Here is a 26,478-nt window from a genome sequence, read left to right as displayed (position 1 = left end):
CGCTTGGGAGGCTAAGGTGGGAGCCCAGGAGTTCAAGTCCAGCCTAAGCACATAGCAAGACCCTGTCTCTTAAAAAAAGAAAAAAAATCACTCAGCAGCTAAAGTGATCTTCTAAAAATGCATATGAAATCCTTGCACTCTGGAAGGCTCAGGTGGGAAGATCGCTTGAGGCCAGGAATTTGAGATCAGCCTGAGCAAGAGCAAGAACTCGTCTCTACAAAAAAATAGAAAAATTAGCCAGACGTCGTGGCATACACCTGTAGACCCAGCTACTGAGGAGACTGATGCAGGAGGATCACTTGAGCCCAGGAGTTTGAGGCTGCAGTGAGCTACGATGACACCGCTGCACTCTAGCCTGGGGAGACAGAGCGAGACTGTCTTTTAAAAAAAAAAAAAAAAAAAAAGCACATGAGAACATGTCAGCACCAGCTCAAAACTCTGCAATGAGTTACCATTAAAGTTAGAATGGAATCCAAGTTCCTCAGCATGGAACATGTAATCGGGCCCCAGCCTACCTCGTTGAATTCATCTCCCCCTGCTCTATTCCTTTCTCATTAAGTATCAGCGGTATCCCTGGCCTTGTTATTCCTTAAATGGGTCAAACTTGCTCCTGCATTTAGGCCTTTCCACCTGCTGTTCGGTCTCCCTGAGATACTCTCTCCACGTGGCTCCTCTATAATCATCCATGTGTCTACTCAATGCCATCACCCTAGAGAGGCCCTGACCATCCTCTCAAAAATATCCTCCCCAATCTCTTCTCTGTTACTCTCTATCCACTTACCCTGCTTGAATTTCTTCATAGAACTTGTTTTCTGAAAATTCCATTTGTTTATTTTCTTACTCAGTAAAATAGGAGCTCCTTGGAGGTAAAGGTTTTTCGCCTGTGTGTTCTACATTGAATCCCCAGCACGTGAGAACAGTACTGACACAGCACAACAGACGAATGGCCAGTGGGTGCTATAGGTGTTGAGGTGATGCCTGGTTAGTCAATAAAGATTTTATGCTAAAAAAGGAATTTACCCCATTTTGGGCTAGAGAGATAAGTATTATTCAATTTGGGCATTCGTTCCCACGGTGATTTATTTTATTTATTTATTTTTTTGAGACAGGGTCTCACTCTGTTGCCCAGGCTAGAGTGCCGTGGCGTCAGCCTAGCTCACTGCAACCTCAAACTCCTGGGCTCAAGCACTCCTTCTGCCTCAGCCTCCCGAGTAGCTGGGACTATAGGCATGCGCCACCATGCCCGGCTAATTTTTTCTATATATATTTTTAGTTGTCCAGCTAATTTCTTTCTATTTTTTAGTAGAGACAGGGTCTCGCTCTTGCTCAGGCTGGTCTTGAACTCCTGACCTCGAGCGATCCTCCCGCCTCGGCCTCCCAGAGTGCTAGGATTACAGGCATGAGCCACCGCGCCCGGCCCCCATGGTGATTTATTAACATGAACAGCTATTCCATCTCCTACTCTTTGGTCCTTGTCATATTTGGATGGCTTGCGTTTGTAATTTGAATTAACATTTCATAGTTGTTGAGTAGGGGTCAGGGGGTTTTCTCTGGATTCCTCCTAGTTTCGTAGGCTAAGTAGAGCCCTAGTGGCTCTAACTCCGTATCTGTGCTCATGGCCACCAGGGGACACTGTTGAGCTGTTCAAGTTCATTGTGACTATGAGTATTTTCTAATTCTACCCTACTTTAAAGAAGCAATTTCTTTAAAAAGCATGAAAATTCAAGTTGTTAAGATCTTATGACAGATTTTTTTAAAAAAATCCAACCATTTTCTTTTACAAAAGGGGGAAAAAAGAGAACCTTATATGTGGATGTGAAGAGTTACTCCTGGTTGTCTAAGATGTGTGTGGCTTTGTTTCAGTAAAATTGTGAACTTTTGAATTTTTGCCAGAAACAGTAGATTAATAATTTGGGCCTGGAAAATGTAGCAACCTATTTCCCAGAAGGGAAGTGAGTGGAATTTCCCTTCTGAGGGCCTTACATTAAACCAGATCTTACTGACGAACGGGATGGAAACAAGTGCTTGAAATCTATTGCTGACCTCAGGGCCCAGAAACAGTGCTCCTGACTCCTGGCTGACGCTTCCTCGGTGGCTCCTTGAACTGAATTCCCATTCATACCCCGTTTAGCACAGGGCGAAGAACAAACTGTCACCCTTGATGCAGACCCCAAAGAGTCAGAAGAGTGTTCATACAGTGGTTATGCTATTTTCTTGCCATGTCTAAAAGCTTGTAGGCTGAATTTTCTTCTCATAGGGAGAGCGAAGACACCAGAGAGGGAAGAGTGGCAGAGCCAGGGTGGGGGGCCAGAGGGAGGGCCGCAGGGGGTGGGGGAGGCAGGAGAGAGAGAGAGAGAGAGAGCGAGAGCGAGAGCGAGCGCGCAAATGTATGCATAAATGTGACGATAAATCAGACCGCTTGTACTACACAACATGGCTGTCATTTGAGGTTGAATGTTTTTTTATGGAACCAAGAATGCTGAAGGAGAAAAGGGAAGAAAAGATGGACAGGCAATCATTTCTTCCCACGTCTACCTTCCGTACCAAGCCTGGCAACTTATCTCGTGTTGTGTTCATAAGAAGAAGACAAAGTTAGGAAACTTTGCAGGTGGTTAGGAAAATGACTGAAAGCACAGGTGTGTCCCAGGTGTTTCTCAGACTGTCATTGTATTAGACAGGTCCAGCCAGGACTGCCGTGGTTCTGCTGCCCTGGCCTCTGCCGCTGCTCTCTTACCACTGGGTGTCCTTGGGGAGGACCACCCAGGACCGGAAAGGACTAAGTCCCTTGAGTTGTTCTGCCACAGACTTCTCTTCCATGGTTGGCTACTCACGGAGTATCTGAGAACTCTGCACCCCTGTGTCCTTAGTGAGAACCCCGTCCCCTCTGGCTGGTTCCAAACGGCTGAAGCTGCACCAGAGGTCGGAGGAGGCACTGGCCTTCACGCCAGCTGGTTTCCTTTCAAAGTCGTCCATGGACACAGGCTGTTTGATGTCTGGAGACCTAATGTAAGTCACTCCAGGAGAGGGTATTTCTGCCTTCCATGCTTCCACGGTCCACCGATTTCTCTCATTCCCAGAAATCTCCCAGCCACTTTCCAGCTTCAAATCAAATCCCAACCCCCAAGTGAATGTTTGTGTGGGGATGGGTGTCTCCCAGCTCCTCTGCCAGTATATGAGTTCCAGCTCAGTCCCCAATGGGACGAGACGATACATCGTAGAAGAAAATTGGCCGGATGGGTTATTTTTTTGTATTAACTTTAGCTTTTATAAAATGTGACCGGGAAGGTTTCCTTAGATCAGAAGCCTAGAAACCAGGGCTTTTGTGCGTGGTGGGAGTGGGGTGGGAACATGCTGCACTGCAACAATTTAATTCATCAGATGTTTATTGATTATGTACGAAGACCTGTGCTACCTGCCGAGGGGGATACAAAGATGGAAAGAAACTGATTTCTCTTCTCTGGGAGGTCAAATCCTGTAACTTTATTGATAGGAAGATCTATCCAGCTGGTGATTTATAGTGGAAGCTACTTTTTTTTTTTTTTTTGCCATCAATTTTAATTTATCATGTCTGGGGTGGCATATACATCTGGAGAGGTGCCTGAAGGTTATTTTTTCTCTACTTTTTTGTTACAGAAATTTCAGAAAAGTTGTGTTGTACCAGATTCTCAGGCAGTGGAGTTTTGTTTTAGTTCAATTCCTTGTGTTTACTTGAGTTTATAGTATGGAGTTGGGGCCTTTGCTTAGTTCTGGTGCAGATAAAATTTTCTTCTGGTTTTCACTTTTTGTTCATTTTGGTTGGTTTTGCGTAGAGGAATTTTAACACGTTTGCACTTATACTACCTTCTTTCTTTTGTTGACTTAATGGTTTGCCTACTTTAATGATATTAATCTTTTGTTATACCTACTACAAATTCCTACCCCAAGGCCATTTACTGTTTAATTTTCTTTTCAATATTTTTTTGACATTTAAAATTTTCATATAATCAATTGTATTGATGCTTTATAGTTTCTGCCTCTGGTTATGCCAAGAAAAGCCTTTCTCACCCTGAAATCTGATCAATTCTTATTCTCTAGTAGTTTCTTATGCTTCCTAATAGTTTTGCATTTTGCATTTAAAACATAGGCCTATTTGGAATTTGTATTTTTTTTTTTTTTGAAACAGAGTCTTGCTCTGTTGTCTAGGCTAGAGTGCAGTGGCGTCAGCCTAGCTCACAGCAACCTCAAACTGGAATTTGTTTTGATGCATGATATGAGGCTAAATTTACATGGTAATCTCACCCCTCCAACTGATAAGCCAGTTCCCTGTGCATGTCACAGAGAATATTCTCATATTTACTTGGTTCTCTTTCTACACTGTCTAGCTTTTCTCATTCTTTGCCTGTCCTGTGCTTATGCCTTGCTATTTCAATTATTGTAATTTTATAATACATTTAATATTTTGCAGGCAATGTTCTCCTTCATTGCTTTCCTCCTTACTCTTCAAAGTGTTCTCGCATGGTGGCCCCTGTATTTTCTCTTGTCATTTGCTTCTAGCAGAGGATGGATGCTGCCGACTCCCAGGAACGGGGATGAAAGTCTCCTTCCTGGCTCCTCTCCCATCTCCTATGCCCAGGGTGAAAGGACTGCACTTTCCATCCCAGGCAGGACCTTGCCTTGGGTCTGATTTAGTTGAAATCAGTAACGAGGGTGATGAAAGGAGAGCTGATCTGCCCAGGACAGCAGTTTGGGAGACCAGGAACAGCACCTTGGAAAATACGGCTAGAAGTCAAGGTTATTTAACCTCGAAATGTGGCTGAGAACCAGCCTGATGAAGTTCAGGCTTCTCAACTAGAGAGAAAAAGTAGACTGTTTGGAATATAAGGTGGGGAAGGCCTTAGGCAAGCAGAGCAGAAAACAGTCCAGAAGTCACAGGTTGATTGAAGCAGCCAGGTGAGAGTGGCACCTCTAACTAAAGCTGCGAGGACATTGCTAGTCTGGGAAAGAGCATCGTGCAGCTGGAACAAGCAGGGGACGGCCTTCCTGCCTGCTCCGCTGCCCGCCTTCTCCAAGCTGAGCGAGCACTTTGTCCTGCTGTTCCTGGGTGGTTTTGAAAGGTTAGCCAAGAGATTAGAGAAACTAGAGTTATTAATCTTGGAGAAGAACAAACAGAGAAATAACTTAAAAGGGCCTGAGGCGGGTTCTCATGCAGAAAAGAGTGACCAGTTAATCTCCTTGTGGGCTGGAAACAGGAAAATGGGTGATAAAAAACTTACTTTACCGTGACAACGAAACCTCACAACTGGAAGGGCATTTTGATGAGAGCATAAAGGCCTGCGGGCGGTGATTCTCAGCCTGGAAGGGCTTGTTCCCCTGGGGGACACGGGAGGGGCTTTGCCTGTCTCCCCCAAATCTGCTGCAGGAACCCAGCAGTTGTCTTCGTCAGGTGTGCCACGTGGAATCTCTTTCTGGACTCCTGCAAGTAGCAGAGGGGTCGTGTGAGGCCTTGACTGGAAGCAGAGGCGGTTCCAGGTGACCCGCGAGGGTTCCCGGCAATCCCAGGGGTTTATGAAAAACGTGGTCTATGCTGCCATGTCTGGGTGACTTTGGAAGAAATTCTAGATTGAACACTAGCTCATAAAAGCTATGGGGCTCTCTCACTCTTCCACCCTGTCTTAATGCCTGGGATCCCCAGGGTCCGCCCTTGGCCCTCATCTCTCCTCAGACAGCTTCACGCTGTCCCCCCGGGTGGGCACGCTCACTCCTACTCCAGAGCCGACTCCATTTCGCCACCACGGAATTTGCTCCTGGACTCTGGGGCTGTATTTCTGGCAGCCTGCTGGGCGGTTTCACGTGCACTTCAGCCTAAACTGATCTAGAATGAGCTGCTTCTGCACTTTTCCTCCAGACCTGGTGAGTGACATCGCCACTGACTCAGTTGCCGAAACCAAAGGCCAGACTCCTCCCCTTGCCTCTCCCCCACCGCATTCTGTCCCGCCTCTCCCCGTGTATCCCTTCCCTCTGTCCCCTCTTCTCGGTCCTCAGTGCCCCCGCTTGCTTCGGACAACAATCGGGCCCTTCTTACCGAGATTCTTGGACCACCTGTGCTTCTGCCCCTTTCCGATTCATCCTTCAGTCAGCGCTCTAAACTGTATTCATGAAGGACACATCTGCCGCACATCTTTGAATGGCTTCTCATGATTTCCAGGACCTCAGCTCTGACCTACCCTACCGTTCTAATATTGTCGCCAGCCTCTACCGTGCCGGACCTCGAGCTTTCAGCCAGTATCTCCTCCCGACCCCCCATGGCTCTGGCTGCATCTGTCTCTGTGTCTGATGGACTCACCTCCCTGCCCTCCGTCAGGTGTTCCTCCTCACAGCCCACTGTCCCCCGTGTATCTCTGTCCTAGCTCTGAGCTCCATCTGTTTACAAAACCCCGTTTACCATCAGACCCTGAGCTCCCGGAGGCAAAAACCACGTCTTCCATGGCACAGGGCCTGGTGCAGAGGTGGCTGATAGGTGTGTGTTGAATGTGGATGTATGAAAGTCATGTTTAAAAGAGTTTTTGAAACTGCAAAGGTTCAGGCAGGGTCTAAATTTTTATTTATTATAATTTGACATTGAGAGTTTCCACCCCAAAGCTATTTTCTAATTTGGTAAGTAGAGTCATGAGAGTCTGTTTTGGCCTCTGACTCTTTAATTGCACTGTGGCAGGGATTGGGGCTGGGGTGGGGTGGTGGCAGGGAGGCACTCATATTTTCTCTCTCTCTCTCTCTCTCTCTCTCCCCCTCTCTCTTGCCCTTCCTCCCTCTCCTTGCTGAGCTGATGCAATGATAGACTTTGAAGGAGTGGGATGGTTTAGTCCAGGGTCTAATTAAGGCAGTTCTTCCTGCTGTCTTCACTGTCTCCACCACCCAACGGTTTGGGATGTGCCTGGGATTCACGGGAATTCTTCTCACACAAATGCGTAAGAACTGCGTTCCTACTATGTCCCTTTGGCCTATCACCAGACTTCCCTCAAGCACTCAGCTGGGTGTTCTGCTGTTCTGCAGAATATCAGGGTGCCGGATGCATTCTATCATTAGGGCTTGGTTGCAAGTGACAGAAACCCAACTTAAACCAGCTTAAGCATGTGGAATTTGTTGGGTCACAGCACCAAGAAGGCCAGGAATGGATCTTCCTTGGAGCACAGCAAGGTCCAGCCACACGTGGCCCCCCAAGAGCCCCATTGCTCTTTTAGTGACGCGGCCCTCTCTCTACCGAGCCCTTTCAGACAGACCTGGGAGGATGGGCATTGTACTCCTGCCTACCTGGTACTTACAGCTACAATCCAAGAGGAAAAATAAGACCCTCCAATCTCACAAAGTTAAACAGATTGCTCTTCTCAACCACCCCTGTGATTGGGGGATGGCAACCCATGATCACCAGGGCCTGGGCCAGAGAGGGTTTGGAGTGTGGGATGCCAGCCCCATCAGAACTGCATAGGGAGGAGAGGGGCTGCTCCCCACAGAAAAACGGATGCTGACATAAAACCAATGTATAAAGTATGCGATATATGAAAACACGACATACACGGATGTGGGGAATCTCATGCACAAGGGGTTCCATCTTCTGGGAGTTTTGCAGTGGTAAGTTTGCACCTTTCCTTGGTTTCCTCCAGGTTTATTTTATTTCAGCCACCTGTTCATTCGGCAGAACCCTTCTGCAGCCCTGATTTGGGGACGCTGCGTCTTCTACGTCTGGCTGGTGTGCTGCCCCTTGTGCTGTGACGTACCCTTTGCTATATTACAGACCCTGACTCAGTCACGGTGCCCTGAATGCTGTTTCCTGTGTGCTCAAGCTGGGGATGGCTAACCTGTCCGATGGCCTCTCTCTTGGGGTCATTCCCTGGTTCTCTTTTCTACTCAACCCTTCCCTTTGAACACCTGCTAATTGAGGGATCCTTGGTGTTTGCCACCCCCAGGTGCCTAAACCTCTGTTCCTCATGATCTCAGGCTGGGAATGGTGTCGGGGCCCCTCATTCCTTCAGGGATTTGTAGTTCTAGGCCACAGTTTGATCTCAGGCCAGGTGAACACAAGCATTGTCATGGCATGGTATGGTGGCAGAGTTTACTTTGTAGTCAGATTATCCTGGGCTTGGCTTGTCTGTCTTCCAGTGGTGAGACTCAACCTGCCTGAGCCTTGATTTCCTCCTAGATAAAATAGAGATGACTGTCATGCAGAGGTGCTGTGGGGATCTGATAAAACAGCAGAGGCAGAGTTCCAGCATAGAATTGGCACCCAGGAGGTATAGCTTGAATATTATAAAAACAGCTGTCATGCGCTGACTGCTGCTGTATTCCAGGCACTGTCCTCGTGTCGTTACTTGTGTTGACTCATTAACTATTATTGGTAATTGTTATTAATTGGCTCATTGATTCCCTGAACAGGCCTATGAAGTAGAGATTATTCTTACTCCCCTTTTACAGATCAGGCAGCTGGAGGCATAAGTGGTAGAACCAGGATACGAACCCAGGGCCCGTGGTCTTACCCACTGTGTTATAAGTATTATTTCTGCAGCTTAACAATGGTCTAGCTTCTCTGACGTGAGCCTCACTGGGTAGACATCTAACTCCACATCTGTAGACATCTAACAATTGTGGTAAATGGATTCTTTTCCTAGAGTTGATGTGTTTGTTAAGACTTTGTGGAGTCAGTGTTTTAAAAGTGGGGATGGGTGTATACCGACATGATGAGTGCGATGCGCACTGTCTGGGGAATGGACACGCTTGAAGTTCTGACTGGGGGGATGGGGGTGGGGGGAAGGGATGGGCGTATACCGACATGATGAGTGCGATGTGCACTGTCTGGGGAATGGACACGCTTGAAGTTCTGACTGGGGGGATGGGGGTGGGGGGAAGGGATGGGTGTATACCGACATGATGAGTGCAATGCGCACTGTCTGCAGAATGGACATGCTTGAAGCTCAGACTCGGGGGGATGGGGGGGCATGGGCAATATATATAACCTGAACTTTTGTACCCCCATAATAAGCTGAAATTAAAAAAAAAAAAGAAATAAAATAAAAATAAATAAATAAAATAAAAGTGGATTTTATCAGTTCACTCAAAGGTGATGTAAACCTGCTGGATCAATTTGGTGGAGCCGAACACTCAAGAGACCCCAAGGTGAATGAGAGAGGTGTGTAGCAGAGCATGGGTTCAAATTCTGGCTCTGCTACTTGCTAACTGCGTGCTCTTGGGCAAGTCACTTGATTGCTCCACATGTCAGTTTCCTCATCTATTATCAAATGGGATTTTCTAAGATAGTAACCACACTTATTCCAGCTCTGAGTTTAGGAAAATTGAAAAATATACACAAGAATGAGATAGAGATCAACCGATCAGTTGTATTGCTGGTACAACTGGCTTGGGTCTGAGGCCAAAATGAAGCTTCCTGGAACTTCTTCCCACACCTTAACTTCGTACCCCACCTATGGGGAAGCTGAGTCTATGGGGCAAATGTAGACCTGGCTTCAGGCTGAGCTTGACTCAGGTTTGCCCAGTGAGAGGATGGGAGCAGGAGGTGGGAAAGCACCTGTCCTGCATTTAGGTGTCACCTGTGTGCCACTCCCCTCCGAAACAGAAAGGAAAAAAATAAATGTGGGGCCACATGGAAACAACCACCAAACTCTAGCTGTTCCTCAAATCACAGGGATAGGGAGACAGATGGACAGCTCTTTTCCTAATACTTTGGAGAGGGAAGAAGTTCCCACTGCATGGGCCAAGGTGGGAACCCTAAGGGAGGGAGAAAATGATTGCTTCTTTAAATATCATGCACTTGGGAGCATTGTTGAGAAGATTAAATGAGACAAGGCATACATAGAACACATCAAGTGTGCCTGGTTAGTGCTCAGTGTGTCCAACCCACAAGGCAGAATGGCAGCTGGCACATTTATGCCATTAATGTGAGATGCAAGGACAGTGGGGTCAGCCTCTCAGTGTATTTTCCTCCCAGAGGAAAACCTATTTGGGAAATCTGGTTGCTGGGGAGGGCAAAACAAGGACCGAGAGCTCTGTGATTATAGAGGATATAGAAGTCTGATATGCTGGTCTTCCGCACCAATAGGAGTCTACCCACCAAGCAAACCGTAATGCCCACCACATCCATCCCTGTCAGTGCCAGCGTATGCTCATCAGTTTTTTTTTTATTGTGGCAAAATGTATATGATATAAAATATACCACTTTTAACCATCTTTAAGCATACGATTCATCTGCATTAAGCACATTCATGATATTGTGCAACCATCCCATCTATATCCAAATCTATTTCATCATCCCCAATAGAACCTCTGTGACAATTAAGCAATAAGTCCCCATTTCCACCGCCTTAACCCCTAGCAACCTCTGAGCTATCCTGCCTATTTTAGATATTTCGTATAAATAGAATTGTACAATATTTGTCCTTTCATGTCTGGCTTATTTCACTTTGCATAATGTGTTCAAGGTTCAGCCATGTTGCAGCATGTGTCAGAGTAAGCTCATCACTTCCTACGTTAAAACTTCCTTTTAATGGCCCTCTTGAGGATATTTTCTTCCAGCTTTTTATGTGTTCTGATCATACCCTTTTTCTTCTTTTCACCACGTTTTCAGAGCCTCCTCTTCCTGAAGTAGAATTTTTTGCGGTGCATGGAGGGCCTCTGCCACGTCTCAGGCTGAGGAAAGCCATGGAGAAAAATGGACCCATCAGGTCAGTAGCCGTCCTTTCTCCGCGGTTGCCCAGTGGTCCCCCTGGAGGGCTTTGGAGACTTCGGTCTGGGCGTCTGTGTGGGTGGGTGGCTGCACTCAAGTAGTTGGGGCAGTGCCGTCAGGGCCTCTTCTTTTGCTTCCTTAGGTACAGACTAGGCCTTTAATGCCAACCAACATCTTTTAAGTGAATAGAGAGACATCCAAGGGACCAGAGACAAGCATTTGGGCAGCTTAGCTCAAGAAATTAAATCTGTTCATTTGGTCATTGGACAAACGTTGGTCGAGTGCCATCGGGCACCGTCCTTTGCACTCACATCTCGTGGGACCTCCTGTAGCGATGGCGGGTCAGAGCACCATTTCATCCAGCAAAGATAGGATATGTTTCCCTTTATGTATGGCTGATCTTGGGGTGCGTGGAGTGGTTTCTGAAAGGGTCATTTGAATAATTCTTTTTATCTATTCATATGTTGCATTATGGGCAAGACACTGTGTAGTTAATGACCACTTCTGGGATTCCAGATGGTATTAGGATGGAATTAATTTGCCCCAGTTGGAGAACTACACTGTGTTCAGTTAAGCGTTTTATTTACAAAGGTCACGATAGAATTAGGAAAGCAGAGTCAGTCCCTTTTCTAGGGAGGAAGGTTGAGGTTGCTTGGAGACATGAACAACTTGCTCACAGTGCCAGGTCAAGGAGATGACAGGGTACGTGGCTTAACCTACATGGCCTATGTCTCTCTCTCTTGACCCTTCAGTACAATCAAGGTAAAAAAAAAAAAAAACGAGAGAGAGACATTATTAAATTCTGAAAAAGTCTGGAGATATTATCTGTGTGTCCATTTGTAATGAAACTTAGGATTTTCCTGTTTTTATATTAGTTTAAATTCAGTGAATGCCCAAAGACCTTTCCAGGGATGGGCACTGCATAAATTGTTCTGTTTCTTGATTCTTGACAAGTTACTGGAAGGCACTGCACTTCTGTTGCTGTAAGGAGAACAGAAGCTGTGACGTCACTCCCTTAGACAATTTGCAAGAATAAATGTGGTATTTAAGCCAAATAATTACGTAAGGCAGAAAGAAAAGCCAAATGACAGTCTGCCCCTGTGACTATGTGCTGGCCAGTGCCTCCAAAACAGGAAGTGGAGATCTGTGAGTCATTCATTCTGGGAGTGTGGTGGTGAGGGGAAAAGTCCTTCCAGAACAGCCGTGCTCCAACCAGCCACAGCTGCTTCCCTCACGTCAGCAGGGCTAATTATTGGCAGGCAGGCCGGGGGCGGGGGCGGTTTCCTCAGCCTGACTACCTGGCTTGAGCTGGGGGTGGCAGCTTTGCCAGTGTGTGAGACAGGCCTGTGTCTGCCCTGTGCGTTGTTCAGGGGCAGTGCCTTGGGGCACACAGTGGAGCAAGGGCCCTGGGACCAAGTCTCCCTTTCTGAGCTTCTGATCTCAGGCAGATGATGTGATCTCCCTTAATGCTAGTGTCTCCCACTCTTAGCGGATTATAGGTATCTCTTGTGGTGCTTTATGAGCACTACAAATTCCCAGATCCTACTCCTGGAGATTTTGATTCACTAGACATAGGCTAGGGTCTTGGAATTTGTGTAATTACCAAGCAACTCAGGTGGTTATGATGAGGCTAATTGGGGAGCTGCTTCACACCCTGTGAATGATGCCTCTATGGGCATCGTACAGAACCGTATGGGTGTAGGTGAGCCTTGACCTTGCACTTGAGCCCTACCACCTACACAGAGAGATGAGAGGGAGCTGAAGATGTGCTTATGGACAGCATGAGGCTGCTGCAACATTTCCTTTCTCACCTGCAGCCACGTTTCACAGGGGTGTCTTCCAGTCCTCAGGAAAGCTTGTTCCCTGTCGGCAGTGAACGCTTAGTAAATGTTTACTGGTGGAGACAACTTATTGCCCTGCGGATTTTACTTTGTCTCTTTTGTAGAAAGCCCTTGGCTGAAAGTGAGCTCAGATTTTGAGAAAATCTGGGCCCTGAGGACACCCAGGATGTTTGGGCACCTGCTGTGGCAGGCTTTGCCAATCCAACACCTACATGGGGGAGGGCCGCCTCCTCTTAGCCTAGTCATTCCTGGACTTTTAGGAAGCAGGAGATGAGGCATTAGGAGTGTGAAGCAGGAGATGAGCATTATGAATGTAAAGCAGGAAGTGCAAATTTACTGGTAAAATAGAATTATGTGATCTAATGAGTTTTGGAAATTACCCTGATCATATTTGTGGGCTGATGTGTGCTTTTCCTTGTTACTGAAATTTCAACTCAAGAAACATTAATGGGGTGTCAATCGTAGCCACAGAACTGTGCCAGGATTTGCGAGGATACAAGAGCGAGTCCTTCAAATCCCTGCTATCAAGTCTGGTAGAGACAGCGGACGTTCACACACTGTGCCAGGGGCAGGAGATCGGAATGGAAAGGAAGGCATGAGGCATTCTCAGTGCATTTTTATGCTTACACTTCTTTCACTGACAGGTTTTCTCTTGTGTGGGATAAATAGTAATAAAACACACGACAAAAATGACACCTGATTGTTAGTGTGTTTTTATGTCCACATTTAGGGAACAGTGTCGCAGTGTACATGTGATATTGTACTTTTCTGGCCTTTTCAGAATACTGTCAGACTAGATTCACTGGGGGTGACTCCGCAGTCCTGGCTTCTCATTTATTTCACATGAACTTTGGTGTCAGCCTGTGAAGTGGAGGGAATGTAAATCACATGAGTTCTGTCTGAGGTTGCCACATGATCATCTGCAGCCTTTTTTCAGAGTTGGCACATTAACTCTTGTGGACACTTGGTCTCCATGTGACTGCTAAACCCTTTCCAACGCTGGGCTTTAGCTGCCCACGTGAAAATCACTGCCTGGGTCAACGCTATGACACATGCACAGGGCAGTGACACACGCAACAACTTCTTTCAACTAAAGAGGATGTATTTGGCCTCCCTCTGCAGCTAGAGCTTGGAGAGGTCCCTTTCCCAATGTCGTCTGGCATTAACACTGTAGGTTCAAACTGGAGTTCCATGACAGTTGGAGCTGTCAGACTGCAAATCCCACATGGGCCAGGAGTTCTTCTTGTCCAGTATTGTGTTCTCAGTGCCTAGAAAAAGCATTTATCTCCTAGCAGGTGCTCAATAAATATAAATAAATGAATGAGTGAACCCCGCAAGCAAGGGTCTGATACTTTTCTTTTTTCTTCCAGTTCATATCAGGTGTTAGTGCTTCCCCTGGCCCTCCAAAGCACGTTTTCTTGTGATTCTGAAGGGGCTACCTCGTTCTTTAGCAACACCTCTGATGCTGATGGATATGTGGCTGCAGAACTACTGGCCAAACATGTTCCAGATGATGCCATGGAGATATCTATTGGAGACAGACTATACTATGGGAAATACTATAACGCACCCTTGAAAATAGGGAACGATTACTGCATTGTATTACGAGTCATAAGTGAATGGAATAAGGTATACTTCTTTAATAGCTCTCGTCAATGCTGTATTTTCTTCTTCACATGGAATTTAAATGTTTGAACATTTGTTTTTCCAGTACGTGAGATAGACACTGCATGTAAATAACTGTAAAATGTGTCTGAATACTTTGCATTTATAAAGGAGGGGCAGGTGAAACCCTTACAGATGATAGATATTCTGGATGTTACTGTAATCTATCCTGCGATATGTGATTTGCAAATATTTTCTTCCATTCTGTGGGTTGTATTTTTACTGTTGATAGTGTCCTTTGATGCCCCAAAGTTTTTAATTTTGATGAAGTCCAATTTGTCTATTTTTTCATTTTTTGCCTGTTCCTTGGCATCACAGCCAAGAAATCATTGACAAATCCAGTTTCATGAAGCTTTTCCTCTATATTATCTTCCAAAAGTTTTATATATATATATATACACACACACACACACACACATATAAATATAAATATATATATATATATTTAAGAGACAAGGTCTTGCTTTGTCACCTGGGCTGGAGTGCAGTAGTGCGATCATAGCTCGCTGTAGCTTCAATCTCCTGGGTTCAAGTGATCCTCCTGTCTCAGCCCCATGAGTTGCTGGGACTACAGGTGCTACCCACCATGCCCAGCTAATTTTTTCTTTTTTAAAGACTAGGGTCTCACTGTGTTGCTGAGGTTGGTCTCGCACTCTTGGCCTCAAGCAATCCTCCCACCTCAGCCTCCCAAGTCGATGGGTTTACAGGAGTTTTATAGTTTTAGGTCCTGTATTTATTTAGGTTTTTGATCTATTTTGACTTCATTTTTGTACATGCTGTTAAGTAAGGGTCCAACTTCATTCTTCTGCATGTAGATATCCAGTTTTCCCAGCACCATTTGTTGAACAGACTGTCTTTTCCCCATTGAATGGTCTTGGCACCCTTGTTAAAAATCATTTGACATACAGGGTTTATTTCTGGGCTCTCTGTTCTATTCCATTGGTCTATATGTCTGTCTTTATGTCAATCCATACTGTTTCGGTTACTGTAGCTTTGTAGCAAATTTTCAAATCAGGAAATATGAGTCTTCCAACTACCCTATTTTGTTTTTCCTTTTGTTTATCTGTCCTGATAAAAAGCATTGCCATTCCTCCAGTTGCTAAGACAGAAACCTGGGGATAATTCTCGTCACCTCCTCCTTTCTTACCTTCTTATCCAGCCATCGGCAAATCATGGCAATTCTGTCACCTCGATGCTGTTGAAAATCATCCTTTCCTCTCCTTCTTAATCTGCACTGCTCAGATTTTGTCATCTCTTGTCTGAACATCAATTTTCTAACTCATCTTCCCGTCTCTTATTCTACCCATCTCCTTGCTCCCTACTGCTGCCAGATGAGTTTTACAAAATGCCAATGTGATCAAGGCACTCCAGCTTAATGAACTCCCTTCCTCACCTGGCCCCTGCCAGTTCCTCTCCTTTGATACACTCCGTTCCCTAGTGACTACTTTGCTGTTCGAGGTCCCTTTGATTCTCCAGTGTCTTGTAATATGTCCTTCACTGGTTATTCTCGCACATTATCTTCCATTTCTAATCTCTGCACTTAGCTTCAAGGCAAAATTTAGTCACATTCAAACTTTTATGGCTATTTAAAGCTTTTCCCAGAATTTTTCAGCTTAATTTTTTTTCAATGTTTAATAAAATAAAAACCAGAATTCCCAAGGTTGTCACTTGAAAGAGAATCACCTAATGATATTAGAGGAATCCTTCTCTAACCCTCACTGTTCAGCTTCCTCTAGGGAATATTTTGCTGAGTCTTGTACACAGCAATCCCAGAATTTTTTACAGGTAAATATGTACATAATAATGACAGGGGAGAAAAGAAGGTGCTTCATTCCGATGAGTCTGTAGGTTTCTTCTACCCTGGATGGGCTTCCATACATGTTCCTGTTGCTTTCTTCCTGGCTCTTGGATACATTTTGGGTAACTGAGGTTGCCAATTGTCATCCAGATAGATAAGTATTATTATATACCAGGACTTCTCATAGCTTTGCCTGTACCCATGAATTACTACTTCCTGCTGAACCTGGATATGACCTCAGAATCCTTTTCAACACAGTTCTCCAGGCAGTCAGCGCCAGTTGCTCAGAGCTGGCCAGAGGAATGAACGTTTTTGCCACTCCTGTTGTTTGCCCATGGTGTGTACTTTCTAAGACCTATTAGAAACATATAGAAGTGACCTTTAGGGTCACTTCTGTTCCTGTAACCCATGCCAGTCCCTTAAACACTTGGTGATAGATTTCTGAATCATAAGATATTAGACCTAGATGGGACTTTAAAGATCTTCTAGTTCAAATGAAGAGATACAAAAGCTGAAACTCAGAGTGCTTCAGCCTCTGAACTATGTTATTTAAGCTAACACCGAGTGCCACCCAGTTAAATGTGTTACTATGTTTTCCTTTTCCCTTACAGGTGAAAAGATGCTCCTGCGCAGTTTGGGCTCAGGTGAAAGGTAAAATCATTTTCTGCCTCTGAATGCTGTCCTTCTTTTTCTTCTCTCCAATCTGCTGCGTCAAGTTTATGTTAATGGAGATTACTTTTTAAAATTGTCACAGGTGACAGAAACGCAGCTCCTACTAGCTTAAGCAAAAAACCGTAATTGAAAAGAATGGGGAGAGGGGGTAGGTAGGTGGGAGCTTATCGAATTAAACAAAGAACTGCACAGCCAGGACTCTGAGAACTGGGCCTTGGGACTCAACCCCGTGAGTGGGACTCCCCTTTCTGTCCATCTCTTGTTTCTAAGTGTGAGTTGTCCTCATTTTTTTCTTCTATAGGCCGTGTGATGGGGAGGGATGGCAACCTGCCCCAGCTTAGCAATTCCAGTGGGAACAGCAAGTTTTTCAGCTCAGGGAAAGACTCTTTCTAATGGATAGTTAAGTGACTGTCCATTTAGTCACTTAACTTCATCACTGTTCATAGGAGGTGGGGTACTATGATTGGCTTACCTTGGGTTTTGTGCTTGCTCGTGGCTGGTTGGGGGCAGTGCAGTGTGATCAATAGCTCCACTAGGGTTGCACTGAGAGGGGGACAAGATCTCCATCAAGTAAAGGAGCACGGGAAAACATGTCGACAGACCAAAACAAGAGCTACAACAATTTGCTACCTCCTACCATGTGGTCGTGAAGCATGAGCACACACATACATTAATCATATTAAGAAAGATAGCCTCCATTAACAGAATGGAACTATCCTAGGTACAATCCAAAGCGAACCCTCGTGGAAGACAGCTCAAAGGTGGGTGTCTTACTGCATCTGGCTCCAAGACCAGGAATGTTTGATCAAGTTCAGATGTGCTTCTCATGCTCTGTGTAAGCAATCTATGACTAAATGGCAAATTTAACCATCCTCAAACCACAGCGTATACATATTGAAAGGGAAAACTGGATGACCGCAAAAAATACTCTCGTTTAGAAAGGAGTAAAAGATAAAGCAATGGGCAGTGGTTGGGGTTGAGGGTCTATAACAGTGATCCCCTCTTGCTGGACAGGAAACACAGACATCCCCTGCCCTGACAGCAGAATGGGTCACTTGATTTGTCAGTTTGAGCCTGCCTGATGGAGAGCGCTCCTTGTCCATTTCCTCCAAAGCCTTTCCTAAGAGATGCAGTGGGAAGGCTCTCTGCCACGTGCTATAGAGCTTAAACCTCCTTGGCTTTGGCAGAGTTTATCCAGGCGGGGGAAGAGCCTTAGGGTTGAAGCAATCACAGGTCTTTGTTTCCCAGGTTTGGGATTTCCCTGGCAGCACAATACATATCTTTAAAACCAATAGGCAGCCAGCCAGTGGATTTGAGTCCCAGGAATTCCATTAGTTTGTAGCTAATACCAGAAATCTTGTCAAGTTTATGACCTTCGAATCTGGACCTCTTCCTTGTGGTTTATGAGTCGCAGCAACAGGCTGAGAAATTCTGCCCTCAGCCCATAGCATCAGTTTAACCCCTTACATCCTGTTCCCTATCTCAGAGTGGCAGAAAACAATAGGCTGGTGTGGTGAGGAAGAGCTGGTATAACCTTGCTTTTAGGAGTCCAGTGGATGGATGGCTGGGGGGATTTGTTATCCTGTCAGTAGAGGGCACTTTGCAGGAAATATTTCGGAGGGGCCTGGGCTTCCTCCATTTGTCTGTTTCTCCCCTAATCTTATTCCCCATCTTCTTTATCTCTCCTTAAACCAATTTACACAAGGGTAGAGGACTTGGCTTTTCAGCCGGGCAAGGCAGCTTACCTGACCGCTAGCCATCTTGAACTGCTGCCTGCCCGCAGCAAGGGCCCTCACACAGATGTGCTGTTCTGTTTGTGTGTGCAGATGGGCCACGGTCCCTTTCTTGTAGGGATTTAATGAAGGCCATGAGAAGCAACCACACATTCCAACATTCAGAAATTTTTTTGCCAGTCCATTCCCTAAAGCTCTAGGGGTGGGAATGGCATTCTCAGAAGGAAAAAGAGGTGCTTGTATCAAAAGAATCAAGATGTGTAAGCTTTCAGACACAGAAACAATAGCTTCCAGAATCCACTCCACTCAGCAACTGTTTGATATGATTGGAAAACGTTCAAACTGGCTAGAAGAAATAGCCAAAGAGCCGGCCGCGGTCATTCTGCTATGATTAAGTTAACAGGAAGGATTTTGCTTTGGAAATATCTGAATGGCTTTTGGCAGTGCTCTCTTGTCTCCCCTCAGCTTAAGAACCAATGTTGAGAGTTTGATTGAGCCTTTGAATTGAAACCACTGGAAAGCTCTGGAAGATCATAGAAAACCCACTGTTCTGTTGAAATTCCGAAGGCCATTCTAGCATATGTTTACCTATTTGTAAAATTTACCTGTGTTGTGTATTCATCTCAGGCGGTCAACTTTTTCAAAATATTTTGGAGACTGCCATTTCAGAAAGTAATTTGGAGAGATCTGGGATCCAAATTAGTCCTGAAATTGTTCCAATTCACCCATACCAAGCCTCAGCCCCATTCTGGCCTTTGCCCAGAGACAAATTATGCTATTTATGTTTTGCATGTTGCCTCTAAAAAAGCTCTGTGATGATTACCAGGAAACCAGCAGTTGGTTCGATGGAAGATGCAGGGGCCTGGGCTTACTTGCCCGAGTCCTGCTCTAATCAGCCGAATGTCTTTGAAATGATATTTAATTTGGCCGGTTCTCATTCACCTCTTTCCGGGATCTCTGAGATCCCTTCCGGCCACAGGGTACTATGATTCTGTGATTTCTTGAGTCACAAAGCAAGGTCATTTGATATATGTGAGGTGATAATGAGCTGTAATCAGGGAACATTCTCTAGTTGTAGCGTGAAACCTCTGAGTCATTTGTGATGACTCCTCTTTCTCTTTTAGCTCACATCTTGCACCTTGGGCATGCTTCTCTGATTTTTATTTCTGTCTTCACTCCCTGAATGTAGGCCTTCACACCTGAATCATGGACGACTGGAAAAATTCTCCCTTCTCATCTCCCATCAAAAGAGTTCAGGATTTCCCTCTTCAGCCTACACACCACCAACTGACTCATTTCTAAACTGCAGCACTGATTTTATTACTTTCTCCAATTTTTCCATGGGTCCTCCATTATTTTTTAGTCTGGCTTCCAAGGCCTCCTTTTGACACCAACATACTCTTCTAATTGCTTCTCTCATTCTTTTCATTCCAACTGACGTGCCAGCTGTTCTCTGGAAGTGGCCATATTTTCCTCCTAATGTCTTTGCATGTGTGATTACTTGATTACTTCCACTTGGATTGCCTTTCGCCTGCCTGTGAATCTCTGCTCATTACAAACCCTACCTGTTCTTCAAGATTAAAATCAAATGCCCTCTCCTCCCTGAAGCTTTTCTGATTTCCTCAACAGGACAGGGTCTTCCTCTCTTTGGCCATTCTGCCATACTTTAGAGCAACTGGTATGCACTTGTTTTGTCTTTTCCTGTTAGATTTCAAACCCTTGAGAGAGAAAGCATTTAAAGAGGAGGAATAGAGCCTGGCATGTGTTAGGTGCTCAATCAGAATGTTCTGAATTGGGCTGAATGATTATGGGGAACCACCAGTTAGTTTTATGGGAAATGAAGCCTAGTAGGTGCAATGCTTATCAAATTAAATATGTCAGAGATTTACATCAAGATGCAAACCTAGTCTGTATGTATACATATGTATATTATGTATATATGAACACACGCACAATCATTTTAAACTTTACAGTTTTGGTGGACAGAATACTAAGAAGGCTCCCCAAATTCCTGGTCTCTGGTTGTGCCTACCTTCTCTTAGTTATTCATGCAAAGACTATTCTAGTTGTTGCTGCGAAGGGATTTTGAAGATGTAATTAAGGTCTAAAATAGGGGGATTATCCAAATGGGGCTTACTTAATCACAGGAGCCCTTTAAATATGTCTAGAGTCAGAGATAGGGACAGTTGGAGATTCAGAGGTTGAGATGGATTTGACACACGGAAGAGAATTCAAGGGAGAAGACCCTAGAATAGCAAAGAGAAATTTAACACACTAAATATAAGCCACGGGGTTAATTATTTGTACCATTCGGAAAGCAGAATTGTTGCTTTCAGGAAATGACCATGCCTGTGTGAATGCTTGAAAAAATGTCCACATTCACAGGAAGTCTTCAAGCTATTACAAAGTCGGAGAGTAGGAATAGGGCCTTTCTAACTTCCTCTTCAGTACTTGTGATATTCCCATCGTGAAAGGGTTAAAGACAAGCCCAGAGAGGCCCCATCACTCCTCCAGAGCACTAGCTTTATGGAGCCACCATAAAGAGAATGGTGGAGTTTAGTCCTAATAGACTTCTTTTCTCCAGGAATGAGTAACTGATCTGGGACGTAACACATGATTCACTCACTTAGGTTTCTGAAGAATATTATACAAGTGATTCAGAAGAAAGACAAACATGATTCCGTGGCATGAGACCACAGGAGGGCGGGTAACCAGAGGATGGCGCGACTATAAAAAATACAATTCAACTGGCCAGTTGTAAATTCTCTTAGTAAGGAATTAATGACAGAAGTCCCTCAAGAAGCCTGTGTGGCCATACCTATGAGCATTTTTTATTAGATTGACTCAGATTTTCAGAGTACACATGCAAAATAGACAAAAAGAAGTATAACCAGGAACTGTTCTACCAGCAAGAATCATGCCTGGAGTCAAAACCCAAATCACGCTATGCAGAATAAATAAAGATAATTTTTCTAATACTATGTGAAAAATAAAGAATAATTCCACCCATTCCTTAGGGTAGATCCTGCTGGTTGATTGTCAAGAGAAAGTCAAGTTCCTCACCTCCTGCTTTGCTTCTGTCCTATTGGTTTGTGAGGGAGTATTTGAAAGCAAGGGAAGAGCTAACTACCCTACATAGCTTCAAGTCTTCCAACCTGAAGCACATTCCAGCAGGTTCATACAATTTTCAAATGAGATGGACAAACCATTACAAGTGATGTTTGAGAGATCTTGAAGAAGAGGAGAGATGTAAGAAGACTAGAGATGAGCAAAGAACAGGGAACTTTGTATTAATACACAGGAAGAACCATCAAAAGTATACATGATGATAATTTTAAGTTAAGGCCAGACAAGGTCTTCATGTGATAACTTGTGTCTCCCTCGTAGAAGCAGCAAAATCTCCCAGTGAGCTCTAAGAGCAGATTAAGCTGGGTTTCTTTCCTTTTCTTCTTTTTTTAAAAATTTTTAAAAATTTCAGCATATTATGGGGGTACAAATGTTTAGATTGCAGGTATTGCCTTTGCCCCACCCGAGGGAGAGCTTCAAATGTGTCCATACCCCAGATGGTGCACATTGCACCCATTAGGTGTGTATATACCCATCCCCTCCTTCTCCCTCCCATCTGCCCAACACCCGATGAATGTTATTACTATATAAGCACTTATGTGTTGATCAGTTAATACCAATTTGATGGTTAGTACGTGTGGTGCTTGTTTTTCCATTCTTGTGATACTTCACTTAGTAGAATGGTCTCCAGCTCTATCTGGAATAATACTCTTTCCTTTTCTTCTTGTACAGAGTCAGTAATTGGTCAGAAAAATATGGTAGACATAATGTATTTTGACTTCAGCAAACATTTAACAATGCGCTTGTGGACAGTGTGGGGATGTGAGGGCCGTGTGTAGGCTTAGAAACAAGCTATTTGACTATGCATAGTTGACATCAACTCATTAATAGTTGCTAACAACTTAATGAGTTGATATGAAATCTAGGAATATGCATGACATGGATCTCTGTCCACAGTCATCTTCAGTTCAACATTTTCATCAATCAGTGATTAAAAATATATGCAGAGGCTGGGCGCAGTGGCTCACGCCTGTAATCCTAGCACTCTGGGAGGCTGAGGCAGGAGGATTGCTCCAGGTCAGGAGTTCAAGACCAGCCTGAGCAAGAGTGAGACCCCATCTCTACTAAAAATAGAAAGAAATTATCTGGACAACTAAAAATATATGGAAAATATTAGCTGGACATGGTGGCCCATGCCTGTAGTCCCAGCTACTCGGGAGGCTGAGGCAGGAGGATCACTTGAGCCCGGGAGTTTGAGGTTGATGTGAGCTAGGCTGATGCCACGGCACTCACTCTAGCCTGGGCAACAAAGCGAGACTCTGTCTCAAAATATACATATGTATGTGCAGAATATAGAGGGAAAAATGTAGAGAAAAAGAATGATGACAAAAGTTGGGAGGAATATTGGGTAGAGTGGATAGAAGTCTGGGAAAGTACCAGCTGCCCCCACCATCTCCACTGCTGTATTTTCTCTTTAAAAAACCACAAACTAAACTAGATAATTTAGTGTACAAAAATGGCATGTCAGTGTTTTAATTTCCATTTTCATTACTTGTAAGAGAGAATTTGATCAAAGGTTTATCCATCATTTGCAATCATGTTTTATATGTGATTTACCTTGTCGTAGAATTTGTTCATTTTACTATTGGGCTATTTGTCTTCTCTTTATTAATTTATAACATTCTTCATTTGTTAACCCCTTACGTATTATTCCAACTATTTCATCCAGTTTGCCATTTGTCTTTTAATGTTGCTTATTTGATGTAGTTTTTGATATAATAAATGTTTGCTTTTTAATGTGGTTAAGTCCCTCATTCTCTTATTTTAAGGTTTCTATGTTAATGAATATGCTTAGAAAATTCTTACCTGCTTTAATATTAGATAAATATTCATTCACATTTTCTAATTCTTTCGGGTTTCAATGTAAGTCTTTAATCCATCTGGATTTTATTTCAGTATATGGTATCAGCTCTGTCGATTGAAATTATTTTATTCTAAATGGTTATCCAGTTTTCTCAACACTAGTTATGAATAGTTTATCATTTTCTCAATGACTTGAAACAGAATCAAAACAACACTAGCAACAATAATTAACAAGATTTAACATTTGCTTATAGCTTACTCTGAGCCAAGCACTGTTCTAACATGTATTAACTCATTTATTTCTCACAATAACCCTGTAAGGTGGGCATTATTATTATCACTGCTAGGTTATGATAGCATCCGTCAGTGTGGAAACTGAGGCACAAGATGGCTGAATAATTTGCTTAAAGTCACATAGTTAGGGAGTGGTGGTGTTCAGATAAAGATTTGGACAGCTGACTCCAGTATTCAAGCTTTGAAATTATTTGATACACTTGGCTCTGTTTCTAGGCTTTCTATTTTGTTCCAATGTATTCATTTCTATATTGACACTATACTGTTTCAATATTTAACAAGTCACTCCTAATATCCTTCTTTACTATTAATAATTTCTAATTTAATTATTGTTTCACCTTCCATTTTGTAATATAGCTTCTTAAAGTGTCAAGGCCATTTTTTTATGAATACTAAAAGCAAGCAAACAATATAAGCCATGTTTTTCTAGAAAGTCTCTTGACAGCCTTTTTTGAGGTAGTGGATGTTACAGGGCTCTTTAGCAAGAAGTGTGTTCCACGTCTGCTCTTGGTGGTGCAGGGCGCTCTGTGGAGTTTCCAACAGAGCCCTAGAGCTCTGAGCTCTGCTTAACACTCCATGCCCTGGTTCCTCATCTGTAAAAAGGGAATAATAATAGTATCCAAGGTAAAGTGTGGTTAGGAGACTAAATGAGTTAATATTTGTGAGGTGCTTAGAACAGTGTCTGGCACACAGTGAGTGCTAAATAAGTGTTTGCAAATTAAAATGAAACCTTTGCTACAGTCTAGAACACGATGCTCTGATTCAGTCACTTGGCCCAAACGTGCAACTCAATCGTGGGAGTTTTTAGTTTATAAATAGGGATCTTCTGGACTTGGCATGTGATGATTCCCGATAGAAAGTATGTCTTTCAAAGTGCTTTTACATCAATTTTCTTATTTTATCTTCCTGGCAACTTGCTGAGTCGAGCAAGGTGGTATGATCCTTGTTGAAGTATAGGGACAATGACTTTATTTAACAGATATTTCCTTGCTATATTTGACCACTGGAGCTAACTAACATTTTTGGAACCAAAATCCATTTTCTTTTTCTTTTTTTCTGCCTTGATCTTGGGTGGAACCAAAATTCAAATAATGTCAGAATGACTTCTTCCTCCATGCAAAGGAAAACGCCCATAGAAATCTATAAAGCGTAATTGACTTGAGAGAGGACCACACAAAAGCAGCGAGTTGTGTGGTATTCCTTTGCACAACAGCATCAGTTTTTTTCTCCCTTGTAACTTTAGTAGGGTCTGGGTTTACATTTCCTATTCAGAAATACCCTGGAATTGTGGTTTCCTGAGGCCCCATATCCGCAGGACCAACTCAGGGGGTACAAAGGCACTCTGAGCATTCTTGGGATTCTTCGCCAAGTGGGGCCCAGCTCTGGGTTAAGATGGAATGAGCACAGTTGGGTGTGTGCCTCCTGGGGTGGGGGTGGGGGCACAGCACGGTACACTCTGGGCTCAGCCTGTGATTTTGTCCCACAGATTCGTCACTCACAGTGCAGCAGATGGTGGGTGTTGGACTGGGCTCCATGGCTGTCGTGATCGTTCTCACATTCCTCTCCTTCTCAGCAGTGTGGTATGTGAGACTGTCATTTTTGAGAAATGACTGGAATGGAGGGGAGGATGGGTTGGAGTCATGAAGAACAGCTGGGGATGAGGGGAGGCAAAGGGGCTGTGGGCAGCGGTTGTCCTGGGCTCCACGGAGCACACTCAGCAGGTGAACGCGTGACTAACCCTGTCCTCCTGGCCCAGGAAGAGAGTGGGGATAGTGATGGCTGCCCTAGCCACACACAGAGGGGTGGCTTATCTTCCATGCTTGCCCCCTCCTGTGAGTGTGTGTGTGAGCTGTACGTGGGGCTGCACAGTGGGAAAACCAGTGTGTTCATTATTTGTCTCTTCTTTTTCCCTCCTCCATGTCTAGAGTGCAGATGGGTGCTGTGTGGGAAAGTGGCACCACCACTGGGACAGGTGTTTTGACAGCTTCTCAGGCGCCGCACAGAGACCCCATATGACTTCCATCCAAGGGGGCGTGTGGGCCTGCAACTTTCTTCACTCCCAGCTTGGCCCCATTCCTGGATTCAAGATGGTGGCTACCCCTATGGAGTCCCTCGAAAGGGAGAAAACTCAGGAATTGCTGACATCTTCCCTGCTACAGGGCCAGTTCCGTGTCTATGAACTTGAGGCCCTTGACGTACAGTGTAATATTGACCACAGGCTACAGATCTCATGGGTCTGGGCTGGGACTTGCTCTAAGTGATGTCTGAGAATGAGCTCTTCTAGACAGGGAATGCAGGAGTCTCTGCATTCTCCTTTTTACAGTACTTCTGTTAATTAATTTAGAATCCATTCTTTTACAGTATGCAATGAAATGGGCTTAATTTTGGGCTAGAGTTTGACTTCATGAAGGAGGCCATTGAAAAGATTAGAGAACAGTGACATGGGCAAACGTTTCAAGCTCTTTAGCCGCAGCTCTTTCCCTACAATTGGCTGGCATTCTAATTAGAAAACATACTAGCCCGGCCACGCCTGTAAGTTCCTTGTCATGGCTGTTAGGCAGCATTGCTTTGGTACAATTCCCATTGTCCTATATATTCGAAAGTAAAAATATTCTGGTAAAAATATTCTGTAATTAAGATTGTTCTTCCCTTGGTTAATTGTTTTTTATTACTGAGCATCTCCTAAAAGTGCTCTGTGCCTTCCTTTAGAAATTGGGATTCAGTGGTAGTGTAGTGTTAAATAACAATGGGTTAAAACAGCTTTGTGCCCATGGCCAGCCCAGGGTCCGTGTGTATTGCAGGGGAGGGGCAGCGATGGGGGTGACACCCCTTTTATCT

The 26,478-nt window shown here is 44.3% G+C and overlaps 1 protein-coding gene across 2 annotated transcripts in view; it reads left to right on the top strand.

Annotated features, from left to right (window-relative positions):
- SUSD1 (sushi domain containing 1) overlaps positions 1–26,277 on the top strand; it is a 98,636-nt gene extending 72,359 nt beyond the window's left edge. Inside the window, exons 13-17 of one of the 2 annotated variants that reach the window (XM_069474554.1) lie at positions 10,610–10,706; positions 13,920–14,178; positions 16,624–16,663; positions 25,127–25,220; positions 25,566–26,277. In XM_069474554.1, the coding sequence (XP_069330655.1) occupies positions 10,610–10,706; positions 13,920–14,178; positions 16,624–16,663; positions 25,127–25,220; position 25,566 (491 nt within the window). In that variant the 3' untranslated portion in view covers positions 25,567–26,277. The remainder of the gene's footprint in view (positions 1–10,609; positions 10,707–13,919; positions 14,179–16,623; positions 16,664–25,126; positions 25,221–25,565) is intronic. The other variant, XM_069474555.1, reaches the window with a different exon arrangement.
- The last annotated feature ends 201 nt before the right edge of the window (positions 26,278–26,478 follow it).

The sequence above is a fragment of the Eulemur rufifrons genome, chromosome 7, assembly GCF_041146395.1.
Source record: "Eulemur rufifrons isolate Redbay chromosome 7, OSU_ERuf_1, whole genome shotgun sequence".
In the NCBI taxonomy this organism is placed as follows: Eukaryota; Metazoa; Chordata; class Mammalia; order Primates; family Lemuridae; genus Eulemur; species Eulemur rufifrons.
This window is presented reverse-complemented; position numbering and strand designations above follow the sequence as displayed.